The 19,114-nt window shown below is 38.3% G+C and overlaps 1 protein-coding gene and 1 long non-coding RNA gene across 5 annotated transcripts in view; both read right to left on the reverse strand.

The window, feature by feature from the left end:
- The window catches only part of LOC132031375 (uncharacterized), a 39,581-nt gene that overhangs the window by 16,368 nt on the left and 4,099 nt on the right, over positions 1-19,114 (reverse strand). For all 4 annotated transcript variants that reach the window (XR_009408256.1, XR_009408257.1, XR_009408255.1 and 1 more), the window contains exons 5-10: positions 17,969-18,125; positions 17,190-17,286; positions 16,227-16,396; positions 12,950-13,122; positions 10,890-11,078; positions 10,716-10,805 (exon numbers count right to left, since the gene is read on the reverse strand). Coding sequence is in view for 1 of the 4 variants with exons in the window: in XM_059421313.1 (XP_059277296.1) it covers positions 10,716-10,805; positions 10,890-11,078; positions 12,950-13,122; positions 16,227-16,396; positions 17,190-17,286; positions 17,969-18,125 (876 nt within the window). In the remaining 3 variants the exon portion in view is untranslated. The remainder of the gene's footprint in view (positions 1-10,715; positions 10,806-10,889; positions 11,079-12,949; positions 13,123-16,226; positions 16,397-17,189; positions 17,287-17,968; positions 18,126-19,114) is intronic.
- LOC132031376 (uncharacterized) lies at positions 14,289-16,217 on the reverse strand. Its single transcript, XR_009408258.1, has 2 exons — positions 15,878-16,217; positions 14,289-15,839 (listed from the first exon to the last, which is right to left on the reverse strand). It is a non-coding gene; the product is annotated as an uncharacterized LOC132031376 (long non-coding RNA).

A 19,114-nucleotide genomic window follows, 5' to 3' on the forward strand; every position in this document is an offset into this window, starting at 1 on the left:
CTGCAAAAGCATAGGGAATCTTTTGAGATTAACATGAAGAGAGATGAACCCAAATAACAAAATAAAAATAGAATCAGTGTGCATACGTTGAACATTTCTGTGATTTTTTTTTTTTTTGGTGTGTGTGTGGGGTGTTGGGGGTGGGGGGGGGGGGGGTTAGAGCTATAAGATTGTAAGAAGCTATACTTGATGTCCTACGTCCGGTAAATATAGCTGCGTAAATTCTAAGTGTGACTATAGTCCTTCAGGCACAAGACATAAGTCTCCATGCATTCCCTCTCTCTATGCTCTCCTTGTTTATCGTTTTATTTACTTTTTAGAATAACGATGGCACCGGACCCAACTTGTGTGCACTTTGACTATTTTACCAAGTACAAATATCGAGTAACTCTACCACCAAACTTAGGCAGATGAATGAAAAGAAATCTTCTATTTTTTTAGCCTTTGTTAGGATTTGAACCTTTTTCTCCCATGATCTTCATTTCAGCTTACACTAATAGGTAAGTCACACCCTCGTGTGCTTCTTGTTTATATTGTTTCTCACATAGTAAGCTTTCTTGACAAATTACTGATGCGATTACCAGGACACTAGGAGAAGAAAATATTGTCATCGTGCAATATCCGAATACTATCCAAGAAAGTTTGTTTTCCAAGAATGTGCGCGTAAACAAACACCACCACAAGCATTAGAGCACTTTACAGCACAACATGAGAAGTTTCTTTTTTTGGTTTTTGTTGTTGATAAGGTAAAAGTTTTATAAAACAGTACCAAGAAGGTACAGAAAGCACAACACAAGAAGTTGCATCGGAGTCAGAAGGTGGACATGCTCTCACACACCGAACAAAGACAGCAAGTCTGGTTCCATGCACCAATGCACCAGGCACTTCTCAACAACTGTCCATGAGCTTCTTCGGTCCTTAGGAGTTTAGTGAACCTCCTAACTCTAACTATCAAGGTTCTTGAGCAACTCCGATCATAGGAAAACTACTCCTACTTCTAACAGGATATTAGTGGACTCTTCAGGAATTGACTCGACGAGCAGAGAATTGTCGACCTACGTTAGAAGAAGCTCGAAAAAGGGAGAACAAAAACGACCGGTGAACACCAGCGGAGAGATGTCTATCACAGTAATGGGAGGAACCAAAGCTTAATTGCGATACTGCAGAATTGGGGAATTGTGGGGAAATCTGGGAAGTTGAGGATGCCGAACCAATTTTGGTTCATCAACAAGATGGATGCTCAGACAAAGAAACAGATACGCCTATTTGGGTCCGCCGATACTTACTCAAGCTAAATAAATTGTTTGGAGCTGACTTTCAGGGGAACGAGGAAGAAGCCATGGAACTTCTCTTGCAGATTGATAGTAGTAGACAAGCAAGGAAGTTGGAATCAGAGATTAATATTAAGAAGAACAAGTTCAAGGGGACACAAGAACTGAAGGGATTGGCCTCTTTTGATGTTAAATTCAAAAGTAATGGAAACTGGAGCAGGGGAAGGGCTTTAACTTTAATTGATCAATGAAGCTCAAATTAGTCACATGGAATGTGAGGGATTAAATAGCATGGATAAGAGGAGGTTGGTGAAGAATTCTATTCTTGATTGGGGTGCAGACATTACATGTTTGCAGGAACAAAGCTTGAGGGGAATGTAGAAGATATTGTTAATTATATTTGGGGAGGAAGATGGGCAAGTTATGCATGTCTAGAAGCCAGTGGAACTAGAGGTGGAATCATGATGATATGGGATAGAAGGGTATGGAAAGGGGAGATTCTTCAGATTGGGTCATATACTTTGACTTGCAGATTTGAAGGCCAGTTACAGAACTTTAAATGCCATATTACAGGGTGTATGCTCCAAATTGTGACATTGAAAGAGAAGAGGTTTGGGGGGGAATAAGTGCTATCAGGGGTTTGATGGAGGGCCCATGGGCAATTTGTGGGGATTTCAATATTGTTATATTCCCGACAGAGAAAAGAAATTATAGGAGAAGGTCCATAGCTATGGTGGAATTCTCAGACTTCATAGAGGACATGAGTCTTATTGATCTTCAGCTATAAGGAGGTGCTTATACTTGGTACAGAGGGGACAATCACACTAGTGCTTCAAAAATTGACAGAATCCTGGTCTCTGAAGAGTGGGTTGACAGTTTTAGAAAAAAATATTAAACAATCTCTCCTTCAGAGAGTGACATCTGATCATGTCCCTATTGTTCTGCAATGAGGAGATTGGGACCAACCAAAGTCATACTTCAAAATTGACAATTGGTGGTTGAATAATGATGGCTTTGTTGATAGAATTAAGAGTTGGTGGACAACATTTGACTTCTCAGGGAAACCTGATTATATTCTAACTTGTAAATTGAAGGCCTTGAAAGGTAAACTAAGAGAGTGGAGCAAAAGCAGCCAAAGCAACCTGAAAGTACAAAAATCAGACGTGCTTAATCAATTAGCAGTACTGGACAGAGTACTAGAAGTAAGAATCCTAACTGAAGGGGAAATGGTGGAGAAGGCATCACTATTGCTGAAGTATGAAGATCTTCTTTTTTTTTTTTTTTTGAGAAGGTAACAATTGTATGTATAGAGTAAACCAGGTTGTGCTGAAAACCATATTTACATCAGGCAAAAGAAAACAACTGATCCAACATTCTACCAAGATCCTAGAATATCTACAATGGACTCAGTATCTTCTGGAGATATCTGCTTACACCAAAAACAAAAAAGTCTAATGCAGTTCAGTTTGATCTTTTGTGCTTCATTACTGATGTCCTCAAAACACCTTGAATTCCTCTCTTTCCAAATTGTCCACCATATACAGGCTAGAACAACCCTCCATCTATCTCTGTCTGCAGCTCCTAATCCTGCTTCCTCCCAGGTATATAGTACTTGAGTAATCTTGTTAGGCATTACCCAAGCCAAGCCCCTAAGGTTAACAAAAATCCTCCAATAGCTTATCTGTTATCTTGCATTGTAAAAACAGATGGCTGACTGTTTCAGCCTCTTCTCCACATAGATAGCATCTGGAACAAAGAGAGAACTTCCTCTTGTTAAGGTTTTCTTGGGTCAAAACAGCTTCCCTTGCCAACAACCAAGTGAAACAAGCTACTTTGTATGGTATTTTCGCTTTCCATATATGCTTCCAAGGCCACTGTTGCACCTGTTGATTATCTTGGTTCAAAAATTTGTATGCTGAGTTCACTTTAATTATGCCTTTATTGTCTTCTTTCCACCATAGTTTATCTACTCCATCATGAATGACTTTGAATTCTTCCAGCTTTCTAAAGAATTCAGTCAGTGAATCAATTTCCCAGTCATTAAAATTCCTCCTAAACTGAGTGTTCCATCCTTGAGGAGTCCATGTTTCAGCTACAGTTTTTTGTTGATGTACAGCCAGCCCATAAATGTCAGGAAAGAGGTCCTTTAAACTTCTATTGCCCAACCATTTATCCTCCCAAAATGATGTTTTATCTCCATTGTTTACCTGTACTGTTGCATGATTCCACAGGAAAGGCCATAATACTCTTATGGATCTCCACAAACTAACTCCATAAGGAGTATTCACCTCTTTGGTCATCCATTTGCTTTCTTCACCATACTTTGTCTTGATGATGCTTCCCCAGTAAGATTGATTATCTTGAGCATACCTCCACAACCACTTTAGTTTAAGAGCTTTACTCTGCAATTTGAGATTCCTGATGCCTAATCCACTTTGTTTCTTCCCCAACATAACATCACACCATTTGACTAGATGGAATACCTTTTTGTCTTGACTACCTAGCCACAGAAAATCCCTCCTAATCTTGTCAAGCCTTTGGATGATCTCCACTGGAATGGGAAATAAGGACATCATGTAAGTTGGCAGTGCATCCAACACGGAGTTAATGAGAGTGACACTGCCTCCCAGAGAAATATATTGTGATTTCCATCTAGTCAACTTCTTTTCACACTTTTCAATCACAGAATTCCAAATACTCATAGATTTTGATTTAGCACCTAACGGCATTCCCAAATAAGTGGTCGGCAATGATCCAACTTCTCCATCTAAAATCCCAGTCAACTCCTCCATATTAGACACTACATTGACTGGATACGTGTGACTCTTTCTCCAATTAATGTGTAAGCCAGAAACTCCTTCAAATAGCACCAGGATTAATCTCAATATATTCAGATAATCTTCATCAGCATCACAGAAAATTAAGGTATCATCTGCATATTGGAGATGTGTGACTTCCATGTTGGCAATTGAATTTGAATTTGTGGCCACCTCAAAACCTCTGATCCATTCATTGTTTCTTGCCACCTTAATCATATTGTTCAGGCCCTCCATGACTAGAATGAACAAGAAAGGAGACAAAGGGTCACCCTGCCTCAATCCTCTTTGAGATGAGAAAAAACCTTCTGGTGAGCCATTGATTAGGATGGAAAACTTGACAGTTGAGATGCAAAATCTTATCCATTTTATCCATTTTTCTCCAAAGCCCATACATGACAGAATCTTCAATAGAAAACCCCAATTGACATGATCATATGCTTTTTCAATGTCTAATTTGCAAAGAATTTCTGGCTTTCCTTGTTTGATTCTGGAATCCACAGCTTCATTAGCAATTAAAATAGCATCCATTATTTGTCTCTCTTTAATAAAAGCCATTTTGTTGGACATCCACCAGCTTGCTTATTACTCTTTTCAGCCTCTCTGTTAACACCTTTGAGATCAACTTGTAGACACTGCCTATAAGGCTAATGGGTCTAAAGCCTCTCAACTCCTTAGCTCTATTCTTTTTGGGATCAAGCTTATATAGGTTGCATTATAGCTTTTCTCAAAAACTCCATGAGTGTGAAAGTTTTTGAAAGTTTCCATGATATGATGCTTCAAAACATCCCAACATTTGATGAAAAAGCCCATTGTGAAGCCATCTGGGCCAGGGGCTTTGTCCATGGCACACATCTTTAGACATGACAACACCTCTTGTTCACTAAATTCACCTTGTAAAACAGCATTTTCCTCTTCGGTGATGACAGGACAATTGTTCAAATTCAATGATGGCCTCCATTCATAAGTCTCAGAGTACAGTTTCCGGTAGAAATCAACAATTTCCCCCTTGATTCTTACTGGATCTTCCACAACTTCATCTCGGATCACAAGCTGGTCAATATTGTTACTTCTCTGATGTGCATTGGCCACTTTGTGGAAGAAACTAGTATTTTTGTCCCCCTCTTTGAGCCATAAAGCCCTAGATCGTTGTCTCCATGAGATTTCCTCATTTTTAATGTGTTCATCATATTCCATCAAATGAGAAGCTTTCAAAACTGATTCCTCTTCTGATAATATTCTATTCTCCTGTATTGCATCAAAGGTAGCCAATTGACTCAAAAGTTGAGCCTTTTGCATTCCCAGATTTCCTTGACAAGTTTTAGCTTGACTTTTAATGCTTTAACTTTGTAAGCTAAAATATAATCGGGTTTGCCTGTGACAATAAAAGAATTCCACCAATGTCTGATTCTTTCCACAAATCCTGCTGTATTCAGCCACCAATTTTTAAATTTAAAATATGACTTGTTACGTTCCCAGATTCCACATTGAAGTGAGATAGGGAAATGATCAGACTCCAGTCTCTGCAATGCAATACAGACTGCTTGATATTCCTGAACCTGTCATCCCCCTCTTGAGAGATTAGAATCCTGTCAATTCTACTATTATCTCCCATTAGCCAAGTAAAACATCCTCCTTCTAGTTGAAGATCCAAAAGTTCCATGTCTTCTATAAAATCTGAAAATCCTCCATTACAGGGTTTCTTCTTCTGCAATTCCTCTTCTCCGATAGAAATCTTGTGACATTAAAGTCACCACAGTCAGCCCATGGACCCTCAAACATACCCCTAACAGCTCCTACTTCCTCCCACACATGCTCCCTCTCAAATCTGCAATTTGGAGCATATACTCCAGTTATGTGGCACTCAAAATCTTGAAGAAGTGCCACAAACTTGCAGGTTAGAGTATATGATCCAATTTCCAGAATATCCCTCCAAGCTCTACTATCCCACAACATCAAAATTCCCCCTCTAGTGCCACTGGGCTTGTAAACATGCAAATTTCACCCATCTCCCTCCCCATAATTCTTTGACAATCTCTTTTACATCCCCCTCCAGTTTAGACTCCTGAAGACATATGATATCAGCATTCCAATTATACAAAAGACTCTGCACAATTATTCTTTTATCCCTGTTGTTTAATCCCCTTACACTCCATGATACCAATTTGAGATTCATTGTAAAAAGTTTCCATCTTTTCCCCTGACTCTTTTTCCATCACTTTTGAAATTAACATCAAAAGAGATAAGCCCCTTTAATTCTTGTATCCCTTTGTATCTAGGCCTCTTGATAGATGCCTCTGTCTCCATGAGCCTTGCTTGTCTGTAGCTATCTATTTGCATCAATAATTCCCGTGCTTCCTCCTCATGCCCCTAGAAGTCGGCCCCAAAATTTTTTCCCATTTTAGTCATGTTTTGTCGCACCCATGTTGATGTAGCCTTCTCTTTTTGACAAATTAAACTCTGATCATCTTGGATTGGTTCTGCATCTTCCACCACCCATTCTTCAGTTCCTACTACATCTTGATCAATCACCGTGATGTGCTGCTCCTCAGGATTTTGTGCCCCTTCTGCAGAATTCACTTCAGTCAAAGATGTAGACATGTTATTTTGCATGTCTTCTTCGGCTGATACTCTTTCCCCATAATTATTGAATCCTGCATGTGTCAAGTCCCTCGCCTCTGTCATCGTCACTGGAAAGACCTCCTGAATATTAAGGTTTTGTGGTTCTACTGCCAAAGGATCAAAAAAACCTTCCATACGTGTAGCAGTTAAGTCATTAAAAATGACTTGGGCTGCTCTATCTTTTCCAGACCATTTTTTACTCACTTTGGGCCTATTGTCCTGGCCCAATAGTCTAAATAAACCCTTTATGGCCTCCATCTCCTTTGCACGTGCCTTTAAGTCCCAATTAAAATTTTGACCAGCTGTTTCTGAGCACCCCACATGCTCTTTCAGTACTTCCTCTGATAAAAGCCTGCTCCCCTGTCCTTTTCCTTCAACATGTAAAGCTTTTACCCTAAGGTCTGAAGAATCCCCAAATCCAGCAGTTTCTTCTATCAAGTTCACCATCGCCGGCGCCACTGGTTCAAAACGAACCTTCTTTTCAGCCCAAATAGGAATGTAGAACTTGATCCCTTCTCATTCTATTGTCACCTCATTGGGGCAATTCCGACCGTCACCTGAAACTTGAATTCTTGCCCACTTTAGATGGTTTTTCAACTCTGTTTCTTCCTCAGTGGAGACCCATCCACCACAAAGTTTCCCAATTTCAATGAAAATTTTCTGTGACCAAAGCTGAAGAGGGATACCCAATGCTCGAATCCAAGTGGTGGTTGTGTTCTGCGACGATGTTGCACATCCAACAAAGGGGTTCCACCATTGAAGATGAAACTTGGACTTTTTCCATCGCCACTCCTTCTGAATGATCTGTTCCGCCATGTTTCTGTTTGGGAACTCGAACAAGAACATATTCCCGGCCATCTCGTAGATATTGATCCCAATCACTGCCTTCCATGTGATAGAGGACCACTTCCTGATCTTTTGTGATGCAGAAGTGGAACAACTGAGAATTTTGAGAATGATACTGGTCCTTTTTTAAGGCTTTTCTGGGCGGCATATTAATTGGAGAAAGAGTCATCTCTTCCCAATTAATGAAGTAACAAACATGGATGATTTGGCACTGATCTTGGGGGGAGAAGTGGGGACTCTTCCTACTACTTATCTTGGCATGCCACTGGGGGCCAAGTCAAAATCTACTGAAATATGGAACACTGTCTGGAGAAATGTGAAAAGAAGCTCTCAAGATGGAAGTGTCAATATTTGTCAATGGGAGGAAGGCCCACTCTAATTAACTCTGTATTGGACTCACTACCAACCTATATGATGTCCCTTTTTCCCATTCCTGTGGGGTTCATTGCAAGAAGAAGGAACTTTCTGTGGCAAGGTAAAAAAGAAAAAAAAAGCCTATCACTTGGTCAAGTGGGAAGAGGTAATTCTCAGCAAGGCTCAAGGTGGATTGGGAATTAGAAATTTGAAGAATCACAAAGCCCTCAAATTGAAGTGGTTATGGAGGTACTCTCAAGACCCTCAAAGCTTATGGAGCAAGGTAATCAAAGCCAAATATGAAGTAGAAGACAACTGGATGACTAAACCAGTAAACTCAACTTATGGAGTTAGTCTTTGGAGGTCTATAAGGGTACTATGGCCAGCTCTAAAGAGCCAAGTTTCAATCAGAGTGCTAAATGGTAACAGGACATCCTTCTGGAATGATAATTGGCTGGGGAATGGAGCTTTGAAGGATCTATTCTCTGACGTATATGCTTTAGCTCATCACCAACAAAGATCTATAGCTGAAATGTGGTCACCTCAAGGTTGGGAATTGATACTCAGAAGAGACCTGAATGATTGGGAGATAAATAGAATGGTTGAGTTCTACAAACAACTGGATAACTTCACAGGAACTCAAAACGGAGATGACACATTGAGATGGCAGGGACATAGCAGTGGAAAATTCAGTGTTAATGCAGCCTATAAAATGATAAACCAACCAACACCTCAAGTCACCAACTGGCCCTGGAAGCATATTTGGAAGACAAAGATACCATACAAGGTTGCATGCTTCTCCTGGTTACTGGCAAAGGAGGCTGTGCTCACACATGAAAATTTAAAGAAGAGGAACTGGACTATGTGCTCAAGATGTTTTCTTTGTGAAAAGGAAGTAGAGACAGTTGATCACCTATTTTTGCATTGCAGGATAACTGATCAGTTATGGAAGATCTTCATTAATCTCAGAGGCATGGCCTGGACAATGCCTAGAAAGATTACTGAAGCTCTCTTTAGTTGGGAGGCAGCTGGAGCTGGAGCAGATGACATAGACAGATGGAGGATGGTCCCTGCTTGCATTTGGTGGGCAAGTTGGAAAGAAAGGAACTCTAGATGCTTTGAGAACAGCAGCAACACAATGCAGGAGATCAAACTTAACTGTATTAAGCTTTTTTGTTTTTGGTGTAATCAGATCTACCCAGAGGATACTATATCTATCCTAGACTCATTAGGTTCCTGTTAGAACTGTAGACTGGTTTTACTCTCTTTTGCTCACTTGTAAATATGGTTTCAGTACAACCCATGTACTATTTTGTGTTTAATACATACAACATGTTACCTTCTCAAAAAAAAAAAAAAAAAAAAAAAAAAACTAGTCTGAGACTTCTACTATGTTCAAGTACAGAGCTTGCTTTTTCAACACCCAAACCATCTTTTGACCAACTTTAGGCTTCTTGGAGTAGCCTCTTGCACTTGACTCTTACTCATCTAGGTTCCGACAAGTCCTGGTGATTGCGACCGTTACAAAATTTGGACTTTCCAAATTATCTACCTTTCAGAAAATAGTTTATGGTTTATCTTACTTTCCTATCTAAATTTGAGTAGTGACAACTTAGTAATCATTTATGTTTTTCCTTTCCTGGTGGATTCATCGTCCTGATAATAGGGCAAGGTTACTTTTTATATTTATTCTACTCAGATGTTAGGAGTTCCAATCGCATTAGTTTCACTTTAGAATTTTTGTCGCTTTAACAATTCCACCAATGATTATTCAAAATGTACTCGAAATTTCTTAATAAAAGATTATTTTAAGTTACTCTTCAAATTAAAGACATTTTAGGCTAAAATACAAAATTAGTTTGAGGTTTCCATGCACAGTTTCCAGTGGTATAATATAAAAATATTATTTTGTCAATATTAGCATTTTGTGAGCTCTATTATGGTTTTTCCATCAGCAATCAATCATGTATACCCCTCAACAAAATGCAGTAATTAAGAAGAGTAGACATCATGGAGACTGCCCGCACACTAATCAAATGATCACATGTTTCACTGCATTTTGGTGTACACGGTTCTCAAAAAGTTATTTGATTAATTAACACTATCCAAATCATGATTTACAACATTCACATTTTATTCTTCCTCCCTGTGTCTAACTTGTTTTGTTCACTGTCAAATCCCTAGGGGAGATATTGTTGCCACTCACTCGACTTCCTTAAGTACTTTATGATAATCAGTTTCACCTTTTATGAAACTCAACCTTATCTTGTACTTCCTTTAGACCATCTTGACATCTCTTTTTTCCTTTTGATAACTAAAATATCTGTTGTTTCCAACTATTGGAACCCAGTGGATAACATGCCTTCTACCCTTCTCCATTTAAGTACCAAACCTTATGTACCACGAGGATTCGAATTTGTGACATATGCCTACCATGCATCCCCTGATGTACTACATTTGCTGTTGAACCAAACTAGAAGGGTGCAAAATATAGTTAAGTTTAAATAAGTATCCTCAGATGTAGTATAGAGTTACTATCCCGCCTGTGATGAATACAGCTATTTACATTGTAAAGAGTGACCATAAAAGGATTTAGGAGAAGAAACATTAGTCTTCACGCCTCATTTTATATCATTGTTTATCTTAGTCCTCACAAAGATAAAATATTTAAAAAGAAAAAAAAAAAAAAAAAAAAAAAAAAAAAAGGAAGAAGAGAGAGAGAGAGAGACAGAAAGAGACGCCCCCAGCCCCTGCCCTCAAAGATACACAGTACCAGACAAAGACTTGAAGAGAGACACGGCAATACCTGGATAACCTTCTTCATCACGAGATTGACTTCATTCACATGAGATATGTTTTCGCATAGTCTGAGTCCAAGTAACTTATAATTCAAACACTGTGTATTGAACCGAAATGATTTTAGGCATAAACAGAACAAAAAGCTTTTAAGAAGCAACAACACATGAATCTCACGAAATACCTGATCAAAGGAGTAGTCGTTGCTACACTCAATGAGATGAAGAATGTCCAAGGCATTAGAACAAACTATTCCTATAGGAAGTTCCCTTAATAAATGGTGAAGAACAAGCGAGACGCATGATGAGTTTCCAAATAACTCTGATTGGTTCCTCCCAAGTCCAAGCCCCATCAATATGTCTCCAATTTGCAACTGTTTCACATATGCATTACAAGTCAACAGGTTGTCGTTACAAAGTATCTCGAATCTAATTTGTGTTTCTCATAACAGCTAGTGATGTGGACGAAAGAAAGAATCCCGCTCTACTCTAGCAGCATTTAGTTATTTATTACTCGAGATTTTGAGTCAAAAATCAAGCTCAAGAGGAAGGTGGTGCAAAGGCAGGGAGTTCTCTTTTTGCACTGTGCTTATTCCAGCAAAAATTTAATTGGTCACTGGATGAGTGCTAGTAGATTAAAGATTACTTTCTGTTGAGAAGAGCAGAAAGAGGCCTAGGTTGGTCGATAGACCAGTTTTAATTTAATATCTTGTGGATACGGGTAAGCTTTTGCCCTTTCTTTTAGAAATTTATTAGTAAAAAAGGGCAGCCCAGCGCACTAAGGATACTCGTGCAAGTTAGAAGATTAGGATATCTATCATGTATTGTGGGGAATAGTCTACTTTGCTGTTAAGATAGACGTCTACTTTTCTCCCAACAACAATCTATTTTCTTGAGCTCTCATATGATGTGTCCCCAAATAAGTCTTTATTTCATCAACTTAGTATGTCTTCTTTTAAATTCCCATTAGGTGGCTTAAATTTTCTGTTCTCTCGCTGTTTCTGAGAACATATTAGGGTCACTGTTGCAATAGATATTTGGTATAGGACCGAGAGGCTCCACCACAAAATCCAGGCAGAAAATCATCTCCTTGCTCAGCATTTAGGCGGTTGCTTTCGCCTGTACCCCTAGTGTTTGAAATAGTGAGGTTTTTCTTTCAAATTTATGAATATGTGCTTTTACTGATGATCAACAAAGATTAACTTCACAGGGGCCAAGCGGGCCAAGCAGAAACAAATCCTACAAACTTAGGTCATAACTGTTATCCCCCTATGTGTTTATGAAAAGAAAATTACAGATCCTTTTTTTTTTTTTTTTTTTTTGGGGACATTTTTGCCTTTTGAGCAATCTCAAAATAGTCCCAAAAATTTATAAAAAAATGAACCCACAGCAACGGCCCCAAACATAAACATCCCCTGCCCACTTTCCCTGTTACCCATCCTTTCACAGTCTGAATGAACCTATCTCTTCCCTCACTCTATATCTACCCTATTCCCTCCAACTTCCATCTTTCCTCCCTCAACCTAATTGTTTCCCATTCCTCTCTCCTCTATTTTTTTACCCTCCCTATACTACCCAACCACGTGACCTACTTCACTATCTTTATCCTTTCCCTCCCTCCGTGTCTGAATTTTCTCTCCAGTCTTCTTTCCTTTCCTTCAGGCACCTGATCTCCCCAAACAGCAACTCCTTTCCCACTTTTCTATCCGCTCTTGTTAAGCCAACACCTTCCCCTCCCATAGATGACCTACCTCTGGCTCCACCAATCCCATTGCCCAACTCGCTGAACCCATCCTCATAATGCATCATATGTTTTGTTTTCGGTTTCTAAATGAGGTTAGCATAACACCCTTTCACATCTTAAAAGGAGAGGCAATTCTACTAGCAGCATTACAAAAACTAAGGGTGGAAGCTTAACCAGTGGCGGAGCCACCTTATGCTAAGGGGTGTCAATTGACACATCTTTCCCGGAAATTACAATGTCCAGCTAGGTCAAAATTTTAGTTTTGTGTAAAAATACTATATGTTACTCCCCTTATATTTTACGTGTGTCTATCTTTTTATATTTTGACACCCCTTAGTAAAATTCCTGACTCCGCCACTGAGCTTAACTACTTATTCCAAACCTCAGAGCCCTCTTTAAATAGTAAATGCATCTTTCTGTATGTGAGAAAACACCAAGGCACAGCACACCTTGCTGTTAGCAAAACCAGAAAACAAGAAACAGAAGCTGCTAATTACCAACCTCACATGACTCCTTGAATAAGCATTTCATAACATATTCAATAGCTGGTTCCATCAGGCCAAATCTTGAACTTCGAGTTCCTGATAAACCTCCAGACGTTTTTTCCGCAGATGCAACATGTGCACCATTCATCAGAAGAGTTTTCATGTCGTTCATAGAAATTGTCAGATGCCCTGTGAGAAAAAACCAGATGAATTATTCAAGAAAATACAATAAAACTGAAAGCATATCAGATCACTACAGGTGTAACACTTCACCCAAAATATAAAGTTCAAGCTTACAACTCAAATATCCGGAATGCTAGCAAGACTGGGAAGCTCCTAAGTTCACACAGCGAACCAAAAGAAGGAAAAAAAGGATGGGGTGGTAACTTGAAGGGTATTTTGTCTGATGCAAAAAAAACAAATAAGGAGAAGAGTTTAGCCTGTGATCAGACAAAGTACTGAGCAATCAACTCCACCTTAGACTAACTGGACCTGCATTTTCTGACATTCAGTTTGCTCAAATAAACCAATGTTCAAAACAACAACAACAACATACCCAATTTAGTCCCACAATAGTCAAAAGCACATTTTTCCCGTACTTGACGAAAGAGCAAAAAGATCATATTTTCCTATATCTTGGCTGGTATTTGGGGTAGGGTGTGGATTGTCTACCATCTAGCAGTTGCAGCATTCTGCTTCTTCCAGTGTAGAAATCGTAAATTCCTTGATACAGGAAGGATCACAGGAGGAAGGACTATTACTTTATTCTTGACAATGAATATAAAAGCAAAAGGAACATTTTTATAGAAGAGCTTTGTTAAGAATCTGTAAGTATGACCGGAGGCAGATTCAAGATTTAAATTTGATAGGTTCGACCTTCAAGATGAGTTCAGGTCTAATATTTATTAAAATTTTGGTGACTCTTCACATATATATTTAGACTACGTGATGAAAATACTTGGTTTGGTTTAACCTGCAGCACACAGGCTGCATCCGTCACTGAATATGACAAAAATATGTTCTTTGTAAATATGGAAAGATTTTATTTTATTTTTTATTTTTTTGATAACCATGGGGTCGGGGACAGCTTGCGCGCACCTCGACTAATTCCATGGATACCTACTACCTCCCACCAAAGAACAGGTATCAGGTAACTCTGTTTACCAAGGCTAGAACAAATGGGAAGAAATCAACTAGTTTTTGTCTCTGTTGGGAATTAAAATATGGAAAGATAGAAATCTAAAAAGAAAAAAGAAAACCATATAGTTACAACCCTATAAATATTCCTAGTTCTACAAAAGAGGAATTCTAAATATGGAAAGATTTAGAATACCTCTTTTGTAGAAGTAGGAAGATTTATAGTTTTTTTTTTTTTTTTTTGATAATGGTAACAATTAATCTATATATCCACAAGTATAACTACATCCAAATGTGTAGTCCCCCTTCAAAAGTATTACAGCTACATTGCCTTCCTATTTCCGCTAAATTACAACCAGTCAATAGCTGTTAAAATATCTCCTGTTTGACTAACATTTCCTGTTTACGCTAAAAATAGTAAATAGCTAAACAATTCATCTTCATTTTCTGCATGCTGCTCTGCTTATCTTCAAAACATCTCTGACTTCTCTCCTTCCAAACTTCCATATGCTTACTGGGACAATCTTCCATCTCTCCTCCTCCTTTGCTGCATTACCATCTCTGTTCCAACACTTCATTACTTATTTTATACTTCCTGATTTCACCCAGTTGATTTTTTTCATTTTGAGAAAAAACTGCCACAACTGGTCTGTCACTTTGCAATGCAAAAACCGATGGTTGACTGTCTCTGCTTGTTCCCCACATAAGTAACATCTAGAGCATAGGTGAAAACCTCTTTTGTTCAGGTTCTCATGAGTCAGCACTCCTCCTTTTGCCAAAAGCCAGGAAAAACAGTTTACCTTGTATGGTATCTTGGTTTTCCATATCATCCTCCAGGGCCATCCTGCCTCCTGATTTGTTGTTGAACTCAAGTCTCTGTATGCAGATTTAACAGTAAAATTCTCTTTACTATCAGCTTTCCATTCCAAAGTATCCCTCACCTGTTAAATTGTTGAAATGTGCCACTGTGTTATAAAAGGCTACTATCTTTGGCATCTCCCAATCATTCAGATTCCTTCTTAGCTGTAGATTCCATCCTTATCCTGTCCATATTTCAGCAATTGTGGCTTGTTGAAGTTGGCATAGGGTGTAAAGATCTGGGTACATTTGCTGTAAAGGTTCTTGGCCACACCAACTGTCATCCCAAAAGGACACCTTCAAACCATTCCCCACTTTAAATCTTGCTCTAACCAAAACTAAAGGCCATAGATTCCTGATAGATCTCCACAAACTGCAACCATAAGGGGTAGTCACCTCTTCAGCTATCCACTTATCCTCCATCCCATACTTTGCAGTGACCACTTCCTTCCAAAGTGAGTTGTCAGTTGTTGCAAACTTCCACAACCATTTCATCAACAGGCTCTTGTTCTGTCTACTCATGTCTCTGATTCCCACCCATCCTACTTCCTTGTTGATTGTCAACTCCTCCCACTTAACTAGATGGAACTTCTTCTTGTCTTCATTGCCTTGCCAGAAAAAGTTTCTCCTTAGAGTATCTATCCTTTTAACCACATTCACTGGTATAGGAAACCAGTGTTGTCAAAGGCGCACTTAAGCCCTGAAGCGAGACTCAAAACATGTTGAGCGCTTCACCTCGCTTTATGTGGGCTTCAGTGTCATCATCAAGGCTCTAAGCCATACTTTTCCTTGCCAATGAGCCTCTCTTGAAGAGGTGACACTAGATAATTGATATTTCACTTTCTTGTAATGGTTTTACAATTTCTTTGTCCAAATATTAGTTATTCATGCTTATTATTATTAGTCTTGGACTACACACACACACACACACACACACACACACACACACACACACATATATATATATATATATATTTGTATTTTTGCACCATTGCGCCTTTTTTCATTAAAGCCAACGCTTTATTTGCGCTTTGCGCTTAAAGCCCCAGCTGACCTAAGAGCTTTTTGCGCTTTTCGCTTTTGAAAACACTGCTTAGTATCATTTTAATCTTATCTAACTACTATGTTGATCCATCAATTTTTCATAATTGTAGTTCGCATGACCACTAGAAGCCACAACTTGCTGAGTCAAATTTGTGGCAAATTTTATTAGCAAATATGAACCACACACATACCTATTTGCAGTGACATTAGAGCTATCCGTCGTGACTAAACAAGTAAACTGCGTATAAGGTTACCTATGTTCCGTTGGGGTAATTTTTGTGCACAATGGGCCAAATATAAGCGGCAATAAAACGATGATAATGGATCTGCAACGCCTCTCGCCATCATAACTAGTCGTGGAAGATTATCGGCAGGTTGTTCCAAAAGGAAACGCCAGCAACGGTATATGGCCAGCTCCAAGTATCTGTTCACAAGAGTATTTGTCAAACAGAAGACTAACAGAAATATAAACTCTGCACAGCAGAAAAGAACCGAAAAAAGTGATTTTGGCTATCTCCCTGCAATGATCTCTTGTATAGTTCACAGACACTTCGCTTTTGTAAAGAAAAAGAGAAGAAGAGATCTGGTGATTCATTGTTCAATCAAACATGATGGTATTTAAATAGTGTTTACAAGTAATACTCAAAAGGAAGAAAGAAATTTCTATTTCTACTTACACAATTATAGGGATTCTACAACTTTCGCATATTTATAATGAACTCTTGCCATATTAACAATTTTTAATTATTAACAGCTTCCGAAGCTGCTCAGATATGGAACACAAGCACGAAACTACAAATACCAGAGGTGGATTATCATTAAAAACTTTAAATCATCCCAGTCTAGCAGGGGAGGAGGAATCAACTTTACTTTTATGATTGTGATGAAAGCAGTTGCATAGACAAACCCAATGACAATGTAAGTCCTAGATAAATTAAAATTTACCATGCCAGCAATACATTGTTAATCTCCAGCTTGTATGGAATTCTAGCAATTTTTCACTAGTGAACCAAGATCATCACATTAGGATGGAACAAAAATCCAAAGATCATCCATTCAATATGTCAATTTTCAAAAACTCTATAATGCTAATCCATTCCAGCATCTCACTTAAGGAAGTTATGTTTATGAATAACAGACACCTAAAGATAAATTAATGAAGTAGAATCAAGAGCTCAATAGACAGGGGAAGCAATTGCAAGAACTAAGGACCTCACATGCGTGGCAGTAGCTCGCGGATGGAACCAACTTTGCAAAACCAGTTATAGCAGGTTTCTTTGGCTTCAGCACAGATTTCAGTTGCTTGAAAGTTATCTGTTAGAGAACAAGTGTGTCTTTTAGGAAGAAATGAGACTCAGGAAACCAGAACAATTACATCAAGATCAAGGATATCAGAATACTGAAAACAACAAGAAACAAAAAATGGATAGGTGTCTTAGAGATTAGGTTTATTAAAGACATTGAAGCCTTGTCCTTCAACTTAAAAATAAAATATGAAAAATGAAAAAGAAGAAAAAAACGCGCAATTCTGATTTGGAATGTTAACAACACCACGATTGACTTATCCATCATTGCTTCACAATATAACCATCCCATCAAGTTGCCTCTTTGACTGTGATAAGTTGTAATGAGAATTGGAGAACCTTAAGGTGCTAAGGTCAGGCTTGACAGTAAGACAAATTTCATAACTCGTTGCCAAGATATCTACTATTCTAACTGTGGGCCTAAGGATTCTACAGTCTTCCATTACAAATTTACAATGAACAGTGGCAAACTGCTCTAAGTCATCCAAACAAAATCAATTAGAAAATCTAACAAATAATTTCCAAGTTGACTTAGAGGATGATGACAAACTTATTTTACACAAACTTAAGTACATTACAAACTAAATTTGGTCACAGTAAACGCATATGACAGCAGTGGACACCAGATACTGGAGCTTAGGTGCCAGTTGGCCACGGGGATGCAGAGGTTGAGGTAAATGTGACGGCTATACCTGGTAAATGGACTAATGTCCCATCTTCAGTGTATTCAGCTTTCTGCCTGATGCGCTCCCATACCATATCCCCTAACATATCTAGTATTTCTGTAGCTAGAACAAATACTGTTGGATACAATTGTAGTACAGATGTATCCGACAGCAGCTTAGCAACCTATACAAGAGAAGTCAAGATACATTTAGCTAAAAAATAGAAGAAGTAGAAAAAGCCAACAGGCCACCTGATGTTATAGAAATGTCTTAAGTTATTATATCTGTGGTTACATTACACCAGTTGACTAATTTGATCCTTCATAATTTTTATTATGCATTTTACTGTTGAAATCGATTAGAAGAGAAGAAACTTTTACTGTTTATGAATTATAAGAAACCAATGCAATCATATGTTATTTTTACTTGTTACTTTGCTTGGAATTATGTTGGTCTATCAGAATATCAGGCGAATTGTGCGTTGCACCTTAACAGTTGAATTATCTTTTCAGCATCAGGTGTCATCGATAAGCATATAGACAAATACTGGAGTGAAGATGTGAAAATTTGAAAAGAAACAAAGTGAAGAAATGAAAAACACGGAAAATTAACAATTACAATCGCCATTCTTAATTTATGGTTCAAAATGACTCACTGAATGTAAAAGAAATAAATGGGCAAACAAATAACTTAAAGAAACAATTAAACGATTTATATTTAACTTCCTCTATTGGCCCACTTGCTTAACTCTGTGGGAAAGAAAAGCCGAATGTTTTATTAGAAGAGTAAAATATTAACTTCTTTCGGTTATCGTTCCAATCCTTTAAAATATCCCGTCTTCTCTTTGGATTTCATGCCAATTTCTCACACTATTAAATCACCATGGCTGAGCATGTTACTTGCATGTGCAAATTTCCGTTTTCCAGTTTGACCGAATATTTTTTCCCTTAAAACCCGAAAACCGAATAACCGAATTTTTTAAAAATTAAAACCGAATACCAAACTGAAAAAATTGAAGTATTCAGTTCGGTCCCTTTTTTCGGTTTTACGAAAAAAGCCAATCCCTACTCTGTACCTGAGAATAGCCCTGAGTCAGCCAATTAAGCTATGAGACAAGTATTACTAAATAGCAAACTTGAAACTGACTTAATTAACGAATACCAAATAAAAAAT

This window comes from Lycium ferocissimum, chromosome 9, assembly GCF_029784015.1.
Source record: "Lycium ferocissimum isolate CSIRO_LF1 chromosome 9, AGI_CSIRO_Lferr_CH_V1, whole genome shotgun sequence".
Classification (NCBI taxonomy): Eukaryota; Viridiplantae; Streptophyta; class Magnoliopsida; order Solanales; family Solanaceae; genus Lycium; species Lycium ferocissimum.